This window comes from Malania oleifera, chromosome 1 (genome assembly GCF_029873635.1).
Source record: "Malania oleifera isolate guangnan ecotype guangnan chromosome 1, ASM2987363v1, whole genome shotgun sequence".
In the NCBI taxonomy this organism is placed as follows: domain Eukaryota; kingdom Viridiplantae; phylum Streptophyta; class Magnoliopsida; order Santalales; family Ximeniaceae; genus Malania; species Malania oleifera.
Window position 1 is genome coordinate 140,749,482 of NC_080417.1, and position 22,876 is coordinate 140,772,357.

Here is a 22,876-nt window from a genome sequence, read left to right on the forward strand (position 1 = left end):
ATGAAATTATTGTATTCAAAACCAATCTTAAACTGACCAGAAGACACGGTATATAAAAATGGTCTAGCAAAAATAGAGAACTGCTCATATTAGCTAATATCTCAACATATACATGAACCCATTCAAAGATGATAAAAAGCCCTGAAACTGTTCCCAAATAATATATTTCACTGGTTTTACGGCATGCTGCAATATAAGCATAATGCCTTCTATCGAGCCCCTGATAAAGTAATGCTGAGTTCATTGGTTGAACTACTTTGTTCATGCTTGCTCGAAGAAGTATCAGCTTCAAGCCTGTTTCTTTTGGTGAAAAAACCTGGCTGTTTTGGACGAGGCAGTGCACCATCACCACTAAACATCAGAACCACGGAAGACATGCTTGGCCTATCTTCCGGACACTGTTGTACACATAAAAGACCGACATGGATCGAACGTAACACTTCAACAATGCTATAGGAATCCCCTACCGAGACATCAATAAGCTCTAACGACCTTTCTTCCATGAAGAGTGTCCATGCCTAAACAATTTGAAACGATGTTATCAGTACTCCTATATTACCTTCTTTGTTTTCGCAGTTTCGACGTGAAGAAAAATTTCTGAATGACACCTACGTGCCCAAGCAGGCTATGGCAGTGACCAGGATGACAAAATCCTCTGTTTCTCTTTCCACTCACTATCTCTAGCACCAAAACACCAAAGCTGTATACATCAGATTTCACCGAGTAGCGTCCTTCACTTGCATACTCTGGGGACATGTAGCCACTGCAGGTGACCAGCAGATATGGAATCAAAGTTAGGACCAACAGTATGAGATTATTTATACCATTTTTAAAAAATACCTACTATGTTCCGACCACTCTATTTGTATTGGCTGTATTTTCTGCTTCTCCAAAACATCTAGCCATGCCAAAGTCCGAAATTTTTGGGTTCAATTCATAATCTAGCAAAACATTATCGGCTTTCAGATCTCGATGGATTATCCTTAGTCTGGAATCTTGATGAAGATAAAGTAGTCCGCGAGCAACTCCGCTGATAATGTGGAAGCGCTTAGGCCAATCGAGCAACATGCTTCGACCTTCATCTGTCCAGTATTTTCATTCAAGTAAATTTCCGTCATGCTAGAAACTGGGAAATTGACAAATATAAAATAATATTTTAACCTACAAGATCATGGATGTCCCATGAGAGCAAGTCTTGGGTTGGGTTTGGAACTTCGAAAATCTTGAAGAAAAGAAAGAAAAATATAAGGAATCAATATTTTCATGTTTGGTTATCACCGAATGTGAGAAAAAAGATTAAAAAAAATACTATATTCATAGATAAAATTTCAATTTTACACATCATTAATGTTTAATTTTTCTTAATTTTTATTCATATTAAAATAAACTTTTCTTTTTTATAATATTTAATAGAAAATAAAATTATACGGGAAAATGAGTTTTCTCCTTATTTTCCTTTCTTTTTTTCAAGTAAAATCTCTTATCCAAACATACACTTACTGTTGCCATATTTGTAGCAATATAATAAGATATAGCCACTAAAAGCCAACTATCCACATCTACCACCACTTAATCTTGTTCTCTGTGACCTTGAAAGTACTGTTCAAAAGTAAACTCTATCAATCTATCAAGGTTTAAGAGTGTCACCAAAGAGAAAGTAGTCCAGGCTTTTGTTTGGCATATATTCATAGACTAACATCCTTTCTTCCTTGTGAATACAACAGCCATGGAGCTTCACAAGATTTCGGTGCTGAAGCCTAACAATGAGTTTAACTTCATTCTTGAACTCATGAAGTCCTTGTCTAGAATTCCTTGAAAGCCTCTTCACAGCTACTTCTTGTCCCTCTTTCAACATACCCTGAAAATTATCACAGCAAATAGTTAAAAAAATCTGCCACCGGAAGACATGTGCTGCATCTTTCATTAATTTTATTTATATATATATATATCGTGCTACAATATGTCGGTGTTACTTATTAAAATCTTCACTCAGTATTTTATAAAATTTCACCAAGTTGCTTGGCTCCTGTTGTTGGGGAAAAATAGTAGAAGAAAAATGCAGTGATATGGAACAAATATTGGTCATCCAACACAAGATTTGGCACCATTCACATAGGTAAGATTATCACAAACGGCTGCATCCTAATTTATTGATTATGCTACCTTATAAACAGGTCCAAAACCACCCTCTCCAAGTTTGTTGTCCGCAGAAAAGTTGTTGGTGGCAGTAGCTAATACAGCTAGATCAAATAAAGGCAACTCAAGGTCTTCATTTGGGCTTTCATTATTTCTTCCAGGACCATGTCTCGTTGTTCCTGCAAAGTAGGATTGGAGATGATTAGGAATAGCAAGTAATGCTTAATTTGCCTTCAGAAGTTTTATTATGGTGACAAGCTTTCTTCACATGCAAGCACGTCACAAGTGCCATTATGTAAAGGTTTACAAATAAAAATTCAAGGCTAGAATATTTCTAGTCTAAAATTCTACACATGCATATTTTTTTGTCTCCGTCTCTTATTTCCTGGAGTTAAACCAAATTACAAACTAGCTTAGAACATATTGATAGTAAGAAAAGGGCGGGGCACCATGGTGCAGACAAGAGTTTGACTACGAACACAAATAAAAAGCTTATGAAATTCACTTGAAACCAGATTGCTGACAACTATAAATGACAATCAATGTTCTTTTCTGTTCATTCATTCATTTATCTTTCTTTTTGGCTAGGCAGCTGTAGTCCATTTCAAACCGGGTATAAGCTTGCTGAATGAGAGTAAGGTTATGTCAATTTGGTAGCGACATAGAGATTCCCAATAGGAATTAGAAGCCTTGTACAGTTCCTCTGAATTCTTAATGCCAGGGGAGAATTCCCATCTGTAGAATAGGCTCGCGGTTGGAATTAAGGGTCCCGAATACCAATGGATTTGGAATTGAGATTTTAAAGACACCAATAATCTACACAAATAGTTTCTCGCAAAAGCAAAAGCTTCAAATTTCACAAAATTGAAATTTCCAGGATACTAGCTTCTGTACAAACAAATAGAGGCTGAATTTTTCTTTTGAAGTCGTAAGAGCGAATTTTCTAACTGCAGTAGTCTATACTAACCATGGTTTTAAATAACGGCCGTTACGTAGCGTAACGGCCGATACGTAACGGAAATCAGAGGGCCCGAAACCGATACGGGCCGATATCGCGGTTCGGAAAAAATTCACGGCCGTAACGGCCGTTACGGAGGCGTAACGGCACGTAACGGCCGATACTCCAACGTTACATGTCGTAACGTCCGTTACGGACCGTTACATGGCCGACAGGTAGCATATTCGCTGACGGGCAGCAGGCAGCAACGCTGCTTTCCCCCTCTCCCCAGTCCCCACACCCATCTGCCATTCAAAGGCTAAAAAGGAAAGTTACAAACTGACCTTGAAAATTTGTTGGCCTTCGGCAATAAGAAGGCTTCGAGGCTACCGAGCAGATCTACTCAGAATTGCAGACTTGCAGTTCCAGGCTTCCAGTTCCAGCAACTTGGCGAGTCACCGGCGACGGAAAAAGGTCTGCAGCAGCTCCGCCAGTCATCGCAGTCGGCACCTTCCTCCGCCAGTCGTCGCAGTCGCACCAGCCAGCCTCTCGATTTCAGCTTCGGAGACTCGGAGCTTGGAGTCATCTCTGGCTCGCTGCTTTTGCTTCGCTCCTTCGACTGTTCGAGGCTCCTCTGAGTTCCCTCGAATCCCTCCTCTCTCTCGGTCTGACTCGACTACAGGCCTCAGCGTATGAGACACTCTAACACCCACAGCACTTTTCATTATGTTTTTTTTGTTTTTTAAATTATATTTTGTTGCACCACAGGCCACAGCCCTTTTCATTCCTTTCATTCTGTTTATTTTTTAAAATTATATTTTGTTGTAAAATAGGTTTGTTAAATTGAATTAAAAAAAAGTAATTTAATAGAGTAAAAAATTAGAAATCATTAATAATTATGTAAAATAAAATTTTCTTAATTTATAAATATTTTAATTGTATTATATTTTTTAAAAGATAATTATGAAAATTAATTCCATGACATAGCAAGCAATTATTAATATTATATAATTAATATTTTTTAAGGTTAGTAAATAATTAATATTTACCAATAATAATTGAAGCCTTTTTTATAATAATATTTGAATATCAATAATCCACTACTGCATTCACCATCTAAACAAAGCATTAAAATAATGTATGTACACAAGACATCCATGTGATGGCATTTTATATTATCTAGGCTTAATTGAGCTCTATTTTTCACCATTCTTAAAGAATTCCAAGGAATACTCTGCACAATTATTATAATATTTAGTCTTAGGATTTGCCAAACTTATAGAAATAAAATTAATTCATGGCACCAATTGGCTAACATACTATTTATGTCAGCTGGATAAAGTGGTCATTTTGATAAAGAAGATATCATATTCACTCCCATCTATTGAAAAAATATTAAATAATATTCATATTATAAAAGAAAAAAAAATTAAATAACATCTGTCACCCATTTTATGTTACATGTGTATCTACTTGCCATTTCTTGAGTAGGTTGACCCTATTTATTAATATTTTTTAAGTTTTAAAACATTATTTTGACCTTAAATTTAAAATTAGGTAAAATAAATGTTTACATCTATTTTTTGTTTTTAGTTATCAAATAAAGTAAAAATTAATAACTTAATAAAAAAAAATTAATCTAATAGTTAATACATTAATAAATTTGATTTTTACTAATTACTACTAGAATTTGTAGAAAATTTTAATTTTAATCCATATACTGAGAAAATGTTTAAAAAATTAAATAGTCAATTTGTAATGTATGGATCTCTATTTGTGATGCTATGATGTATATGAAAATAGAGTAAAAATCTTTTTCACCTGTTAATTTCTTATAGTTATAAATGAAAATAAAATCAAGCTATAAAAAATAATGAAAATATCTTTTTAAAGATAAAGGAATATATTTTTTTTGTAATAAAATATCTAATATTTTATAATTTTGTTTATTTAAATATAAAAATAATAAACATTACTTATTATTTTTAATCAAATATTATACTTATTTTTACGTAATAAGTATTTAAAATTAGGACTATTTAGTACTTATTATTTAATATTTACTAAATTACTAATTATATTATTCCTGTCATTGTAGGAAGGTTGTAAGTTGTAACTTTGTATTTTCTTTATATTTTGTGTAGAGATCATCAAATTAAGTCTATCAATATGTCACGTGATAGAGGAAATGAAAACTTACCTAGTGAAGATATTGGATGGCATTTTGGTACTGCGGTAGACGGTAATAGACATGTTATTATGTGTAAATTATGTGGGAAGATAATCAAAGGGGGCATTACACGCTTGAAACAACACTTGGCACATAAAAAGGGTCAAGTAGCTGGATGCTCAATGTGACCACACAAGTAAGAGAACAAATGATGAAACATCTACAACAGTATGCTGAGAAGAAAAGAGATAAACAAAAAAGGCAAGAAGAAGCAGAAGCCCAAATTAGAGGAGATTTTGAGAATTTGAGCGATGAAGAAGACTTGGAAGAAGAAAGTATGAGATTTGCTCGACAAGAAAGCATGCGATCACAACAACAATGGGAAGATAGACAAAGATTTCGAGCAAGAACAACTGGAAGGGGTAATATTTATGAAGAGGGAGGTGGCTCTGGCAGTGGTGCTACCAGTGGTTTCAATAGAGCAGGAGCTCGATCTTATAGTGGTCGAGAAGTTGGAGGTAGTGGACGACAATGGATCAATCCTGATGCCCCTGAAGCTAGACTAAAGGCAATGGATCCTATTTTAGAAAGAAGCAAGAGTGCGAAACAACCAAAACTCAACACAAAGTTACTGAAAGGTTTAAGAAGTAAATTAGGAAAAGCGGTTGGAAAATTCCTAATTTATAATCGGATTCCAGCGAATGTAGCTGACTCTCCATTTATGCAGCCTATGCTTGATATTGCTGCAGAGGTTGGAAAGGGGGTGAAGGGTCCATCACCCTATGAGATATCTGAAATTTATTTGGAGCAAGAGTATCAAGAAATGAAAAATTATATAGCTTCTTTTGCTGGAATTTGGAAGGAAAGAGGTGTAACACTTATGTGTGATGGTTGGTCAGGACCAACTAGAAAACACATTATAAACTTTTTAGTTTATTGTGATAGAGGCACCGTGTTTCATAAATCAGTTGATGCCTCTGATGTGCCAAGCAGAACAGCTGAATATTATTTCAGGTAATTTTCTAATTTTAATTGTATATACAAATAGTATTATGGACTTGCATGTTTTTAATTAAATAGTAGTAATTATTGAATATATAATTTCATTTCAGATTAATGGATGAGGTGGTTGAAGAAATTGGAGAGGAGAATGTTGTCCAAGTAGTGACTGATAATGAAGCTGCAATGAAGGCAGGAGGAAAATTATTAATGCAGAAGAGGCCCAATCTCTATTGGACAGCATGTGCAGCTCATTGCATAGACCTTATTCTTGAAGATATTGGTAAGAAAAGTAACGTGAAGAAGGTCTTAGAAGATGCAAGAACAATAACCTCATTTATTTACAACCACACATGGACAGTGAATTTCATGAAGAAATTCACAAATAATAGAGAGTTACTTCGCCCTGCCATCACTCGATTTGCCACAAATTTCATTGCTTTGGAGACTATTGTCAGGCATAAACAAGCACTAAGGGAAATGTTTACATCTGATGCTTGGAAAAACTCAAGGTTTGGAATGGCAAAATCAGGCCCAGCATATGATTCAAAGAAAATTATCTTAGGCAAAGAGTTTTGGCAAAAGGCCTCTGATATAATTAAAGTGCAAGAACCCTTGGTGAAAGTTCTTAAATTGGTTGATGGTGATGAAAAACCAACCATGGGCTTCATATACGAGGCAATTGATAGGGCGAAGTTGGCCATTCAAAAAGATTGCCGGTTTTACAAAGACTATTGGAAAATTATTGACAACCGGTGGAGTTTTCAGTTGCACCAAGATTTGCACGCTGCTGGTAAGTGTAAATCAAATACAATTTCTTATTATTTTAACTTTTAAATTATGCATAGTTGCATTAGAAAACTATTGATTAATATGTTTCTAAATTTAATTGTAGGGTATTTTTTGAACCCACAATTTCTTTATGGTGCCCCACCCTCTCCTGAAGTTGCTAGAGAAGTCATGGATGGAGTTAAAAAAGTGATAACCAAGTTGGTACCCGATATAGATACTCAAATTCGGGCTATTAATCAAGTAAGTATTTGTTCCATTAAATTGAATAATGAATTGTTCTAGTATTCTGTAATACTTTCAAGAATAATTATTAATACATCTAATTAATTAATTATATTTCACAATCATCATTTTTTAGTTGTTGCTATATCGAGATAGGCAGGAGACTTTTGGAACCCCGTTGGCTCAAAGGGCAGTGAAACAAACAAATCCTGGTAAATATGGCTATATAGCTAAATAATGGAAAATTACTCTATTTTCTCTCTTTGTGTTCAAATTTGACTTTTGAAATACGCTATACTAACATAAAACTCTTTTTAATTATTCATGCAGCTGAATGGTGGATTCATTATGGCTTGTGTGCTCCTGAGCTCCAAAGAATAGCAATTAGAGTTCTTAGCCAGACCACATCAGCTTCGAACTGTGAGCGTAATTGGAGCACCTTTAGCCTCATCCATACGAAAACAAGAAATAGATTAAAGTATATGAGACTACAAAAACTTGTTTTCGTACATTACAACATGAGGTTAAAGTTAAGACGTACAATGAGAAGAAGCCAACGAGAAATTGAAGAGGGTTTCAATCCTATCAATTTGGACTACATTTTCGAAGAAGATGATCCTTTAAGTCAATGGTTAGAGGAGAGAGAGACACCACTACTCGATGGTCAGGACAATTCAAATTGGTTAAATGAAGAGGTTGGTGGTACTACAGAAGGAGGTGATCAACCACCAATAAACGCGCATGATGATTCAGGTTCAAGCCCTGAACGTACACAAAGTGATGACAATCTTGGTTTGAGCCCACCAAGTGATGATGATGGTAATAGTGGTGCTGGAGCTGGGGTTGGGGGGGGTGGCAGTGGTGGTGGTGGAGGCGGCGGTGTAGAATATAATTATGGATATGATACAGGGACATCATTTGGAAGGGATATATATCCTTCTGATCCTTATGGATTACATGACATACCTGAAAATTATGACTTGGGTATTCCTCCAGGGAACCAATCTTCACAACCCAGGAGAAGGAGGAGTGCTCGTGGTGACCCTAGCGATTCTACTGAAGATTCATATGGTGTGGTTCGTAGTTTTGGCGACTTTGGTTTAGATGGTTCATCATCACAATCATTTGGATCTCATCCAGCATATCCACATTATGCATCTCGTGACTCACATTTTTATCCCAGTGGATTAGGAATCTCAGGATCTAGTGAGTCTTCTTCTACACACTACCCAGAGCCAGCCCCTGCCCCAACTTATAGACATTATTCAGGAGAATTTTCATCACCAGTACATTTTCAAGAGCAACAACAAAATGATGCAAACTTGGGTTCATTCAACTATGTATTTCCACAAGGATGGGGAGATAATTTCCCATCCCAATCTCAAGATACAGATGCAAATTATGAAGACCCTCCACGTCATTCTTTTTGGTGGTGACATGTGTTATATTATAAATTTGTAATATTGTATTCATGTATTTTCAATTATTTATTGATATTTGATATTAATCACTTTTTAAATTCATGTATGTGTAATGTGTATATTGAGTATTAAGTCTATTGAGTATTGATTCATTTTTAGTAACTTTATGACTTAAATTAATTGATTCTTACATTTCTACATCTTTTTACTCATTAAAGTAATGTAAACTATAAAAAAATATGCTTTTTTTTGTAAACAGCGCACTAAAATTAATATAAAAATCATAATGCCTATTAAAAAGCATTTGTAGGTTGAATGAAAGCCTTCAAAATTCATTAAAAATCATGTATTAATGGATTTCATGCTTATTTTTTAATTTTCGCATGGTTGTGCATGCGTGAAAAAAATTCACGACCGTTACGCCCGCTTCCCGTTACGTAACACCCGCGTCTCCCGCGACCCGCGACACCCGCGACCGTTTCGCGACGTTACCCGCGACCGCGATTTCGAACCATGATACTAACTACTGATACACAGAATACCCATATATCACCATTCACGATATATGAGTGGTCTCTCTCTCTCAAAAACAGCCCTTGTAATGAAATCCAATGAGTTACCTTGTCTAATTTGCTTCTTTCTTTTCTTGACATACAAGATCAGGGCTATGGCAAGGAGCAGAGTTGCTGTAATTAGCACAGAGCTAATCACTGTGATCCTCATTCGTTTTTTGACATTGGACCTTGCCTTAGTCTCCGTCTTTTCTGCTGGATCTACAGATTCTATACTTGGTCAAATCAAAAGCAATAAAAAAAATTAGGAGTTCAAGACTTGCTTATGTAATAGATAGACAAACTTTTGTGAAATGCATAAAGTTCTTGAAGTTAATTTCACGTGAAGCGTACCTAATTCTGATGGGGCCACCCTTATGTGAACGTCTTGCCCAGTTTCAGGAAACTCTTTCATATCAATCAGTTCCCCAAACCAGAGCAAGCATCCGCTCCCTCCTTGTCTGATGTCTGTATTCGTGTAAGCTGTACACGAGCAGTTCTTTAGGCACAAACTCTTACATTCCTCAAGGTTCATGCTCTCATTAAACCAGGAACTGCGTGTGTCTGGCACCTTCACACCAGAATGCTTAAAAAACCCATCTCTGTTTTGGCAACTGAGCGGGGTCCTTCGAACACACCCACCTGACCAATCTGCTGTGTTCCAATGTTTTGGGTATTTTGGCACAAACCCTTTCAAACACATGCACACTGGCAAATTGTTAATATCACAAGTAGCATAAGCACCACATAATCCATACGTGTCACAGATATCCCTATTCCCATAAGCATTCCAACCACGGGTTAAATTAGCCCATATGAACCGCTGAATCATTCCATTTGGAGTTAAGGCCAACTTTGAAACAAATGTGTTGTTAAGAATCTCATAGGAGTAATACATCTCCTTCTTATTGAAAACAAAGCCATATTTAATGACTGGATTTGGTTTTTGTAGTGGAAAGCCACTAAAGCTCACACCATTCCACGGCCCTGAACGAAACTGTACAACTGAATTACTCCTCAGAAACTCCTGCGGAAACCCATTAGGATCAAAGCGATATGTATAATCACCCGGAGATGGATCGTCACTGCTCTTCCACGATGTAAGATACCAATCATGTCCTGTGATTATGTTCCGCCCGAGCTTCATGTCTGGCAGAATGACATGACATGGATAGTCAAAACTTTGCCAAAGGTAGTCTTCAGGGTTACTTTCATTTCTATTCCTCACAACTAGATTTCCCGAGTCCATAAGCTGAGCAACTGGATCATATGCTGGTCTTGATGCATTCGAAGACCATATTTTGTGGTCGGTGCGATTGAAAATGGCTAGAATTCCATGGACAGTCATCTTCAGAGCTCCAGATGAATCTGTGAGCGACGTATCTCTGTTGGCTACCCATACAACAGCGTCAACTGGAATGTTCTTGTACCATATTCCGAAGAATCGGTTATTCGAATTGATAGGGCTGAAAAATCCCATTTCAAAGTTTCCCCCAGCTGAAACTATGGTTGCACCATCTCTAAGGGATTGATTTGCCGTTATGAGTATGTCAGCTGCAGCGGAGAGTACCCTTGAGATGGAAACCACGTAAGAACACCAGATCAGAAGTGTGAGAAGCTTTGCCATTAACGTCCTCATGCCTTTCTCAAAATACATTTTTTAATTCCTAGATAATTCAAAGAAGACTCGTTTGATAGGAATTTGCAAAATATGGCAATAAATCATTTTCAATGGATTGATTAATGGCACTAATGCAGCTAATTAATTAATACCGCATCTACTCTCCAAATAAGGATGCTCATGTCCCATGCATGGTTAAAAAAATCATTGAACATGCTGCAACAAGACGACACCAAGTTTCGCCTAGTCATGAGTTGTCCTGTAGGATTTGAACAATTGACATTCTATGTTTTTAAAGGAGCGCATAGAAGTTGAGATATCATGTGGTCGTAAATGGACACTCTTTGCCATTATAATATCCTCGCTCCCATATTCAACAAGTACTTGTATAGAAAAAGTGGAAAACAATTAAAAGGTTTTCAAACTTATTATGTATAAATGTAGAAAAATTGAAAAAAAAAATAAGGTGATATTTTTTGCAATAATTTGGAAAACTAGAAATGAAAATTTTAAACCATACATTTGAACAAATGAAGAGGCCCATAAGATGCTGCTCTAAGAAAAAATATAAGCAAGGATTTGTTTTAGTTTTAGTTAGTTTTAGTTTTTTTCTTTTTTTTTGGGGGGCATCTCTCTAAATGATGTCATTTGTATGTTTTTTAATTCTTTGTTGAAAGAGCCTATGGGTCTACCGGTCTAGAGTACATAGTGTACTTATTCCCAGTTTAAAACTTACAGCCTCTAATAAGTTTTATATTTTTATCACTAAGAAATTAAATTACATCTAAACCTAAGAAATTAAACAACCATCACTTCATCAACAAGTTCTCTCATCTGGGCCACCTCCGCGGCCATAGTGATGGTTGTTTCCTCAACCTGTGCTTCTAGCACGCTGATCCTCTCGGCAGTATTTGGTGCCATGGTCACTTACCAAAGCTTCCCAAATCCAACAACGAAGGCAATCGAATTCACGTAGCAACTCAACCTTGGGCTCTCACCAAGTGTCACTGACTTGGCTCTGATACCAAATGTCACGGTCTGACTCTTTTCGCACCGTTGTGAAGGGCCGTGCGGCGCTAGCTAAAGCACTCTTGCTTAACCAGCAAGCCTATCGTTTACCAACATTCATCCACAAAGTACTTTCATTAACATTCATTCAGATAGCAGCGGAAATAATAATCAATTCATGAAAGCCGTGGCAACCAAGCAGTAAACATTAAAGTAAATGTAATTCATTAACAAATCCTCCGTTGACATGTTGTACTTAGCGAGGGAGGCAAGTAGGCTAAGCACATTGACAATTGCTAGTGAGTATTACAATGACTAATGAACACTCACCCTCCCCTAAAGAGGTTTTTATGTAATTATCATCCTGGCACTAGGAAACATCAAAGTGACCGAAGAGTCATACTACCTTATTTGGCATACAAAGACTCTACTAGCAGAAATTAACCCTATACTAGTATTTACATGATGGAAACCCATCCTAAGCACACGAGATAAGCGGTCACAGGCAAGCATAATGCCCTGAATAAGCTTAGTTCGTGACATCAAGGCATGTGGTATTGTTATCTCATGTGTCAAGGCAATATCAGAAGGCGGTCTGTCATTGGTTGTCTCTTGGGAAATTAAGAGGATCGATATTCTATGTTGTTAAGGAGGGAGCGCATAGAAGTTCAGATGTTAGAGAACATACTCAACATGGCCAAAGATGGATATGGTTAATGCCATAGTCTTTGACAACTTTTACTACAGTGACTAATTTTTTTTATTTTTTATTAATGTTGTCGGAATGGTTAAATCGGCTACATGTCTAGTGTCTTAATGTCATATGATGCATGTCTATGTATAGGACATGTCATGATTAAATAAAAAAATAATGTGAGAATAGTAGATCTTGGTCGGGCAAAACTTTAGCACACTTTTGGTCGTGCATTATGGCCCATTTTTGCTAGAATGTATTATACATTAGCAAACAAATGGAACACAACCATTATATGTATTGCATTATTTGAATAGCTTACTAGAATGCCTATCTATACTTGAGTGATAAGATGCATCATGCATGCAAGTGAAGGATTTTCTTTAGTAATGTAAGAACATTAAATCGAAAGTTTTAGAAGCTTTGCCATTAAGATCCTCACTTTCTCATTCAAGTTGGATATGGTTGATGCCAGTCTTTGACAACTTTTACTATAATGACTAATTTTTTTTTATTTTTTTTTATTTTTATTTTTAATGTTTTCAAATGATTAAATAGGGTACATGTCTAGTGTCTTAATTCATCATTAGGTGATGTACTACCGAGTAAAATGAGACGTCTAATTCGTATGGATAAAATGAATATTCCAAATTTTTGTTTTTAATTGGCCTCATTTGGTTTATGCCAATCTTTCACAACTTATTATGTTGATAATAAAGTTCTATACAAGTATTTGTTGAAAATAAAGTCTTAATTGGCATCATTAAGATCCTCACTTTCTCATTCAAGCTAGATATGGTTGATGCCAGTCTTTGACAACTTTTACTACAGTGACTAATTTTTATTTTTATTTTTAATGTTTTCGAATGGTTAAATCGGGTACATGTCTAGTATCTTAATGTCATCATTAGGTGATGTGTTGTCGAGTAAAATGAGAGGTTTAATTCGTATGGATAAGTTAAGTATTCCAAACTTTCTTTTTTAATTGCCATTAATCAATCCACTTATTTCATTAAAAAAAAATTACAAGACTCTGACTTTATTTTCAACAAATACTTGTATAGAAAAAGTAGAAAACAATTAAAAGGTTTTCAAACTTATTATGCGCAAAATTGAAAAAAAAAAAAAAAAAAAAGTGATATTTTTTGCAATTATTTTAAAAAATAGAGATGAAAATTTTAAACCATACATTTGAACAAATGAAGAGGTCCATAAGATGCTGCTCTAAGAAAACAATATAAGCAAGGATTTGTTTTAGTTTTAGTTTTAGTTTTGTTTTTTCCTTGGGGGGCATCTCTCTAAATGATGTCATTTGTATTTTTTTAAAAAATTTTTTTATTGAAAGAGCCTATGGGTCTACCGGTCTAGAGTACATAGTGTACTTATTCCCAGTTTAAAACTTACAGCCTCTAATAAGTTTTATATTTTTATCACTAAGAAATTAAATTACATCTAAACCTAAAATTACTATTTTTGAAGATTATTTTTATTTGGTTTATTTATCAAAATTTATAGGATTATATTTGACGATTATAATATTTGAAATAACACGAGTATTCTTCTGTATTTTAATAAAATTACCAAAATATCTGTAAACCTGACAAAATAATGATATTATATATAGTGTATATGAGTATGCAATAACTATTAAAATAATTATTATTAGTGAATAATAATTATAAAGTACACATGCTTCCCTTAAGTCCATTTTAGTTAAAAAAATACATGCAATTTGATTAGATAGGGTAAAGCAAAAAGTCTTATCGATTCAAAACACACTTGCTCGACTCAAAATATGCCCCAAATCCAACTGAGGAATACATGCAATTGATCAAATAAGAAAAATATTGCGCTATGATATAAACCTATAACAACTCATACTTGCTCCCTAAATCTATCCAAGTCAAGTGAATAATATAAGGTGTAACGACCTGCCTCATAAACTATTTTTTTTTTTTTTCCATAATAGCAAATAACATACTCTGATACCATAGTATTAACTTAAGCAGCAGGAAGCAGAAATCATACAAACATAACCATACCATTATATACAATATCAAAACCAATACCAGAGTACAACCATTTTTCCCAAAATATACACATATAACTGTTTTTCAAAAATTCCCTTAACTATACTGGGATGTATAAAAACACTCCCAAAAATGATACTCACTCTCTGACAGGGCACTACAGACGCCCCTCTATTTGCAAGCCTGATCTGCTTGCCTACTTGGATCACCTGAAAAATATTTCAACACTGAGATGAGCCAACGCTCAGTAAGAAGAAATATGCTATTACTAGTGTGTGGCAAATGAGCTACTATATATATGAAATCTGTTTTCATATAAACATGAATAACTGAATACAAGAATAGAGTACCATAATAAAATACATCACCCCTTCCCATGTTGTTTAACATAGCAGTTTTATAAGTTATCATTCAAAGTAGTTCTAGTGTACATAAGTAGGGTCCCTGTTTCCGTAAATCTGTACGTATGTAATAGTAACTAAAACTGTTCCCTGTGGCTATCTGTGTCATGACATGCCCCTTATGACGAGGTTGTGCGGCTTGTAGGCTGGATTTACCCTGGTTGGCCAACCAAGAATAAATCACTGTACTCCGTTAGTCGACCTGCCCACCTCAACCCATATCTGGATGGGGAGTCTAACCTCTTCAAGGATCTAGGTGGTCGACTTTATCACGTATTATCTAAATAGGTGGTTGCACTCATAAGTAACATAGTATCTGTAGCAACAGTACCGTGCTCTGTAGCTGCAAGTCCAACAGGATCTAATATCATATAATATATTTCTATACATATCTAACCAATTTACCATGATTCTGAAGTAAACATAATAACCATGATGCTGCATAACGTACTGAAATCTGAATAATCATAACATGGAACTGCATATTCGTAATACTAGAATTCGTATGATCATGGTAGTGAGATTCATATAATCATGGTACTAAAATCCGTAAAATCATGGTACTGAAGTTCACATAATCATAGTACTTAAATCCGTAAAATCATGGTACTGAAATTCATAAAAATCATGAAACTACAATTCGTAAAACATATCCCCATACTACATACATATTCACAAGCCACACCATACTGTAATACATAATTTTCGTAAATAAATATACTGTATAATATTTAGAAATTTCCTAACATAGCATATTTCCCTTACCTTAACTTTGAAAAGCCCCTACTGTACTCTAGCCCGATACCCGCAGGGCCTCCTATAAACTACCCTGAAAACGATATTTTTCATAACTAAACATCAGTATTTTTCTGCTTACATCATTTATTATAACTACCAAAAGGTCAAAAGGAGACTAAAAGGTCTTACCCTGAATTTGGGATGAACTCCAACATCGTTTTCCTGACGATCCGCTCCGGCAGTCTTACAGAGAACTTCGCCAGGAGCATCGTGGTAGCTTCGAATCATCGATCCAATGACTAGTGGGGCCAGAAACGAAGAGAGAAGGGAGAGAGAGTCGTAGGAGAGAGAGAGAGAGAGAGAGAGAGGAGAGAGAGAGCGGCGAAAGAAATGAGAAATATCCCGATTTTAGCTATTTATAGGGCCATATTGGTCAACAAGTCATGTCACTTCGTCGACGAATCTTTAGTAATTTCATCGACGAAGCCCTATATTCGTCGACGAAATGCAGAAAAGTCTAAACCGTCCCTCGGTATTTTCTCGTCGACGAAGCCCTGCATTCGTCAATGAAATTCTGAAAACCTTTGTCGATGAAACCCTGTGTTCATCGACGAAGTTTGGAAATTTTCTACAGTTTTGATTATTTAATATTATCTCTTTCTGTTTTTATTTCTATTTTCTCTTCCTCTTTATTATTAAAATGCTATTATTTTTTGGGTCACTACATAAGGTGTCATATGCCAAATAATCGTTGTTGCGATAAAGAAACAACAATTTTATTACCCATAGAGATAATTTTTTGTTATTAGAGATGTGACCTTTAGACAGCAATGATGAAAGGTATCTTATAAAATACCTACGATGATAAATTGGTAAGATTTTTATGGATTCTCATGCATATATATATATATATATATATATATATATATATATAAATATCACCTTCATGAAAAATTTTAGAAATAATTTTTGCCAAATAAAAGCATTTTAGTATCATTTTTATTTTTTTAATCCTTTCTAAAACAAACCCTATTATTATTTTTATTAAGTCAATTTAGTATATTAGTGACATGAGTAATGCATCAAAACATAAATGATTAAGTTAAACTGCTTAATAGTCATATCACATTTTAGATAATTTATTTTTTTGAAAAATTATCATGTTAATAGTTAAGCAAATTAATTAAAAAAAATTAATTGAAACCATTAATTGAAAATCACCTATATTTCTAGAATATAATTAATACACTTAACTATTAACATGATAATTTTTCAAAAAAATAAAGATCACACGCACTGGCTTCTTGAAGACTTGAAGTGTTGACTTAAATGTGAGGACCGCTTCTATTGAGACCACCCATTGGATCAGCGTACGCGCGCGGCAATGTCACTACCATTCAAGAAAAAATTATGGCAGTTGCAATTTGCAACGCATGGTCCATTCTCTCGGGCCCAGAACTAATGGAAGACCCAGAAAGACATGGAAAGTTCGATCTTCTTGGCTAGGAAAAAACAAAATCCCTATTATGCGTGCTATTAAGAGCTTTTTCCATTTTTGATTTTATTTTTTAATAAAATATTAAATAACAATTTGTTTGAGAAAATTTGTTTCATTTTGATGCGTACGAAATCTCGTTGGATGGTTCAGTAAAATTTACTTGAAAAAGAAAAGTAGCATTTGACGCGTGACAACTAAATCTAGTTGGATAGTTCAGTGAGATTTGTTGTTTAAATCTCGCTAATGGTCAGCGAGATTTGTTTGAGACATTTCACCTGGCACAAAAGCGTGGAAAGTTCGACTTGGCCAGGAAAAAACAAAATCCCTATGCATGCTATTAAGAGGTTTTTTCATTTTTGATTTTAGTTTTTAATAAAATATTAAATAACAATTTATTTGAGAAAATTTTTCCCATTTTGATGCATACGAAATCTTACTGGATGGTCAAACGAAATTTTCTTGAAAAAGTGAAATGGCATTTGATGCATGGCAACGAAATCTTTTTTTTTTTTTTTCTTTTTAAGTAAAAGTGGGCGGCACCTCCTTTCTTAATTTTATTAATAACCTTCATTTATGGCGGAGGAATACCGTGGAAACAAAATGACACTTGGGGCTTACATAATAATCAAATAAAACACACCCCATGCATCAAACCAAACAAAAGAAGAAAACAAACTTATATCACTGCCAAAAGGAAAACAACTAAACATACTTTATATAAGTCATACCTATCTTATCCAATCTATATAAATTTTTGATAACTCTAGGAAGTTGACTACTATTTGTAAACAAACTATTCCTCCCCATGGCACTTTGTCGAACCAACGCATATGCCACTTTATACCCCTCGCCATAGAAATGATTTATAGAAAAATCTCCTGTAGAGACCCGAACCTGTAAAAAAAAAAAAAAAAGGTAAAAAAGGTAATTTTAGTAAGCTTCGTCAACAAAACCAAGGTTCGCGTCGACGAGGCCCTTCTGCGGTTCGTCACCGAAATTCAGAGCCTCGACGGCGAAGAAATCCCGAACGACAGGAAAAATATCGAACAAGGGTTCATCGACGAAGGAAAGAGGTTCGTCGATGAAGAGCCTTGTGTGGCTCGTTGACGAAGGCACCATTCGTGGACGAGTTTGACCGGGTCAAGGGATCTATAAATATCATTTTTGGTTGCTTAAGGGTTTAGAAATTCAAAACTCTCTCTCTCTCTCTCTCTCTCTCTCTCTCTCTGATCCTTCGTTGTTCGTCATTCAAATCCATGATCCAATGTTACTACGTGGATCAAAGGAAAAACCTCTACGATTATAGCGGATTGGATCGTCGTTTTGAGGACTTCCGAGTTTCATCCCAAAATTGAGGTAAGGGTCTAAGTTCATTTTTGGTTTGGTAGATCTGTAGTAAATAGGATTGTATTAAAGTATTGTTCTTCGGATTTTAGGTTTTCAGAACTCAATTTGCTGTTTTGCGAGCCGTATAGTTCATCTTTCAAAATTCGGAAAAAGGTAAGGGAATTATTTTATATTAGTCTTTTTAGAAAACTAAAACGCTAAAAAGTTAGCTTATGTTTATATGCACGTATTGACTACTTATTTTCAAAATTTCACCAGGTAGAAATGTCGGTTTTACGATTTTACGATTTTGGTAAAAAATAAGGGTTTTGGCGTATGATCTCCAAACTTTTCAAAACTTCTTTATTCGTATTAATCTTAACGTAGGAGATGCTTGAACCCCTTATTTTCCATTTAAATGATATTTATCAAGTTATATGCTATATAGCAGATTTTGACCAAACGAGTGTGACATATGGCATGAAATGGAATATGTGAATTTGTTTAAATACTTATATGAACTATGGGAACTGGAGTTCCATTTTGTTATCTGAAAATATGGAAAACAGGTGCCGGTTATATACCGAGCTTTATATGTGAAAAGGGTTAAACCGAGAGTGTGTGGATTTATATCACAATATGATTGAATGAGTTTATGAAAATATTGGAACTGCACAGGTGATTTGTGAATTTGAAACAAGTTAATTCGCTTATTATAAATTGTATATATGATATTTGAAACCGCAACTTGTTACTATCATATCTTGAAAAAGCTTACTGTTATGTGAGAGCCCTAAAAAGCTCACTGTTATAAGAGAGCCTTAAAAAGCTTAAGCGCGGTTTCGTTGCTTCATATTGGATATAGTGCGACCACACATATAATTTTCAATGCAGGTATAGAGATAGTTGGCTGGATTTGGAGTGGCCACTAGTGGATTAATGGACCAGGTGGTACCAGTCGGACTATAGTAAATCCCATAACCCGAAGCCAAGGGGTAGTGTTGGCATTTGTTATTACTGTATCTAAGTTGGACAGTGTTCTAAATATGCATATAAATGATTTAAAATTAAACTAAAATGGGCAAAGTCACATGTTTGAGTATCGGGCGAAGGGATCATATACCCTACCCTAACCTCGGGAACTCTCACTTGCAACGATGCCTAATTATCTATTGTCGAATATATATATATATATCTCCTATATTACAATATTGAGAATATGCTATATATCTAACTGCTTTCTACTATTTTGAATACGTATTGTCACACACTGATGCAATATCTTCCACCTTACTGAGAAGTCTCACCCCTAACGTACAAATTTTATTTCAGATCCTATAGGATGTCTGTAACGTCTTGCTTTTTAAATAGGTTTATATATATATACTATGATATTTAACATGTCCTGACACCACACTGGATTATACCCAATCATCAACCTAAGCAGCGAAAAGCGAAAATCAAATAAACATATCCATATATAATTATATACAATACCAGAGTGCTTACAGGTTTCCCAAAATATACATAAATGATTGTTCCCCAAATATCCTCAATTGGTGAGGGCTATACAAAAATACTCCCAAAATATACTCACTCTCTCTGACAAAACAATACTGTGGTCCCTCTATCTGCGAGTTTGGTCCGCTTGTCCAACTGGCTCACTTGAAAAATAATTCAACACTAGGATGAGCCAAAGCTCAGTAAGATGAAATATGCTATTACTAGTGTGTGACAAATGAGTTACTGTGACAACTCGAATAAAATGGAATTTGAATAATTAAGAGGGAGAGAAATAGAGACGGAAACAGAAGGAGGTCATAGACTTCATCGACGAACGCTCCGTGTTCGTCGACGACATCGCATTTGGGGGATAAAAACGATTTCAAGAGATTGACTGGATTTTTCGACGAATACAGGGCCTCGTCGACGAGAAAATACCGAGAGGAGTTCTGAGGCAGCCTGAATTTCATCGACAAATACAGGGTCTCGTCGACGAAATTTGTGAAGGACTCGTCGACGAATGACGTGGCTCGTCGACGAATCCTCTGCTCTATAAATATGAAAAATCTGATTTTTAACTTACAAAAGAAGCCAACTCCTCTCCCTCTCTCTCCTCTTCGGGTTTCTCTCTCTCTCTCTCTCTCTCTCTCTCTCATCATTTTTGGGCCAGATATACGTCAGATCGACAATCCAAAGTCACCACGACGCTCCTAGTGAAGTTCTCTACGAGTTTACCGAAGCAGATCGTTGGGAAAACGAAGTTGGAAATCATCCCTGAGTTGAGGTAAGGCTTTTTAAGCCTAATTTGGTCCTGCGATAGTTATAGGAAATGATGTACGCATGAAAATACTGAGGTTTAATATTGGGAATTTTCAATTTCAAGGTATTGATCAGGAAATCCTACGGGGGTTAGCCTGGGATATTTTGGGGGCTTTCTCAGTAGTCAGGTAAGGGAATAAACTAAAACAGTTATTTTCCATGCAAATTATTATTAATTATAAGTAAATTTATTTTCAGAAAAGCATATGCTATATTGTTTATTATGAATGAAATGTATAATTAGGAAAATACTACTATGATGATTAAAATATATACGTATGTACGAGATGCCAGAAAACCACAACTTTAGAATATGAAGTATAACTTTTAACAGCACATGTGTGGCATGAATATTATTTTACGTGAAATGTAATATGATATGAAAGATTTTACGAGCAAAACATGTTTTCAGGTATTATGAGAAGATGTGTTAAGTTACGATGATTTTGACGAATATATATATATATATATATATATATATATATATGATAATTGATTTGTATTCAAAATGTATATACCTGAAATGTTTTCGGCACGAGGCCGTATATATTTTTTCGGCATAAGGCTATATATATGTTTTCGGCACGAGGCCATATTGATTTCGGCACGAGGCCGTATATATTTATGTTTCCAGTACAAGGCCGTATTTATGATTTTGGCGCGAGGCCGTATTTATGAAAATGATCGGCACGAGGCCGCTATTATATCATGTATTATATGTTATTAAAACCCGGATGTTAGTTTAGTTCAGTTTCAGGAGCTCGGTACCATAACTATATGTAGATCAGATATCTACGTTCAGATTAGTGTTAACCATCCCATGAGAGGATGGGAGATGGATAGTCGATGTGGCTTTCAGTAGAGTGTGGACGTCCACCTGACAGTCCGGAACAGGGTGTGGCGGGCTCATCGTACTTACAGACATATTTGACTCGGCAGTGGTCGGCCAACCACTGTCGGGTCCTGTTTTCAGGCTACACAACCCGTTATGGGGGGTAATACATGACATCAACTAACTATTCATCCTGAGTATATTTTTAGTATTACAGTTATAACAGATGTTTTATATATGTTATGATTTATTAACGAATATGAAATTATATGATTATCTAGTATGGTATAATGAATGTTTACAGAGTTATAAAATGTACTGTATACGTATAAGTGCCTTAAAAATTCATGTTGTTACACAGCTGTATTTAGTTTATTTTCCCAGACTGAGAAGTGTCTCACCCCCAACCTTAATTAACTTTTCAGGAAACCCAGAGAAACTGGCGGGTCAAGGCTGCCGTTGAGTGAGTGGAGCTTCCCTACTAGAAGGGTAAGTGTGGAACTAGGACCAGGAGATTTTTGTTGTATGGTCCTAGTGTTGTTTTGACTTTTGAAGTTGTGTGTAAATACAATATTTTGGGAATGTAAATAACTCTGGTATTATGTTTCGTGGTTAAATGATTGAGATTTTATATTCACTGCTGCTTAGGCTTCCGCTGTGATTGACAGGTGTCCCCGTTACCCACAGGTTCGAGTTGATCATTTTATCTATTATGTGACATTTTATGTTAAGAAATTTAGGGTCGCTACATTTGGTATCAAAGCCTAGGATACTAGGTTCTGTAGACTCTAGCGTGTAGCAGTAATAATACCAGAGTATAGGATAAGGGAATTTAAGGTCTAGTTTTGTAGTCTAGATGTAGGACTTCCGTGGTGGTTTGTGTGATTTTCCTGAGGTGACGATTTCAGGAAATTCATGATAAACTATCGTCAGGTTGGGTATCTAGGTTGCAGGATTGAACCTTAAATTAAGATTAGAAGTGACAAGTTAATTAGGAGAATATACTATATGAGTTGAGTGATCCGTATAGAAAAGGAGGTTTTGAGTTAAGTTATTTGTTTTTAGGATGGACCTTGGTGGCAATAATACCCATGCTAGTGGGAGTGAGGGTGCTGGACCCTCAGGTGTTGCAGGTAGTGATTCAGATGTCGTTTTATGCATCGTAGCACAGGAAGTGA

General features: G+C 35.4%; 2 protein-coding genes across 2 annotated transcripts; one reads left to right on the forward strand and one right to left on the reverse strand.

The window, feature by feature from the left end:
- Window positions 1-209: 209 nt before the first annotated feature.
- On the reverse strand, window positions 210-10,855 carry LOC131149341 (G-type lectin S-receptor-like serine/threonine-protein kinase At4g27290). The gene is made up of 7 exons (XM_058099717.1): window positions 9,583-10,855; window positions 9,298-9,441; window positions 2,164-2,357; window positions 1,648-1,858; window positions 845-1,076; window positions 613-763; window positions 210-518 (listed from the first exon to the last, which is right to left on the reverse strand). Exons 1-7 carry the CDS (start codon window positions 10,853-10,855, stop codon window positions 210-212), a joined length of 2,514 nt encoding a protein of 837 aa, XP_057955700.1.
- Window positions 5,366-8,839, forward strand: LOC131143890 (uncharacterized). Its single transcript, XM_058092253.1, has 5 exons — window positions 5,366-6,257; window positions 6,356-7,035; window positions 7,138-7,274; window positions 7,393-7,468; window positions 7,587-8,839. Exons 1-5 carry the CDS (start codon window positions 5,419-5,421, stop codon window positions 8,690-8,692), a joined length of 2,838 nt encoding a protein of 945 aa, XP_057948236.1. The 5' UTR covers window positions 5,366-5,418; the 3' UTR covers window positions 8,693-8,839.
- Window positions 10,856-22,876: the final 12,021 nt, after the last annotated feature.

Coding starts and splice junctions, on each gene's coding strand:
- LOC131143890 (XM_058092253.1), top strand. CDS start 5,419: ATGCTCAATGTGACCACACAAGTAAGAGAACAAATGATGAAACATCTA. Junction 6,258..6,355: donor ACAGCTGAATATTATTTCAG/GTAATTTTCTAA, acceptor ATTTCATTTCAG/ATTAATGGATGAGGTGGTTG. Junction 7,036..7,137: donor CCAAGATTTGCACGCTGCTG/GTAAGTGTAAAT, acceptor ATTTAATTGTAG/GGTATTTTTTGAACCCACAA.
- LOC131149341 (XM_058099717.1), bottom strand. CDS start 10,855: ATGGCAAAGCTTCTCACACTTCTGATCTGGTGTTCTTACGTGGTTTCC. Junction 2,358..9,297: donor AAAGAAGCAAATTAGACAAG/GTAACTCATTGG, acceptor AGGCAAATTAAG/CATTACTTGCTATTCCTAAT. Junction 519..612: donor GCCATAGCCTGCTTGGGCAC/GTAGGTGTCATT, acceptor CAAATTGTTTAG/GCATGGACACTCTTCATGGA.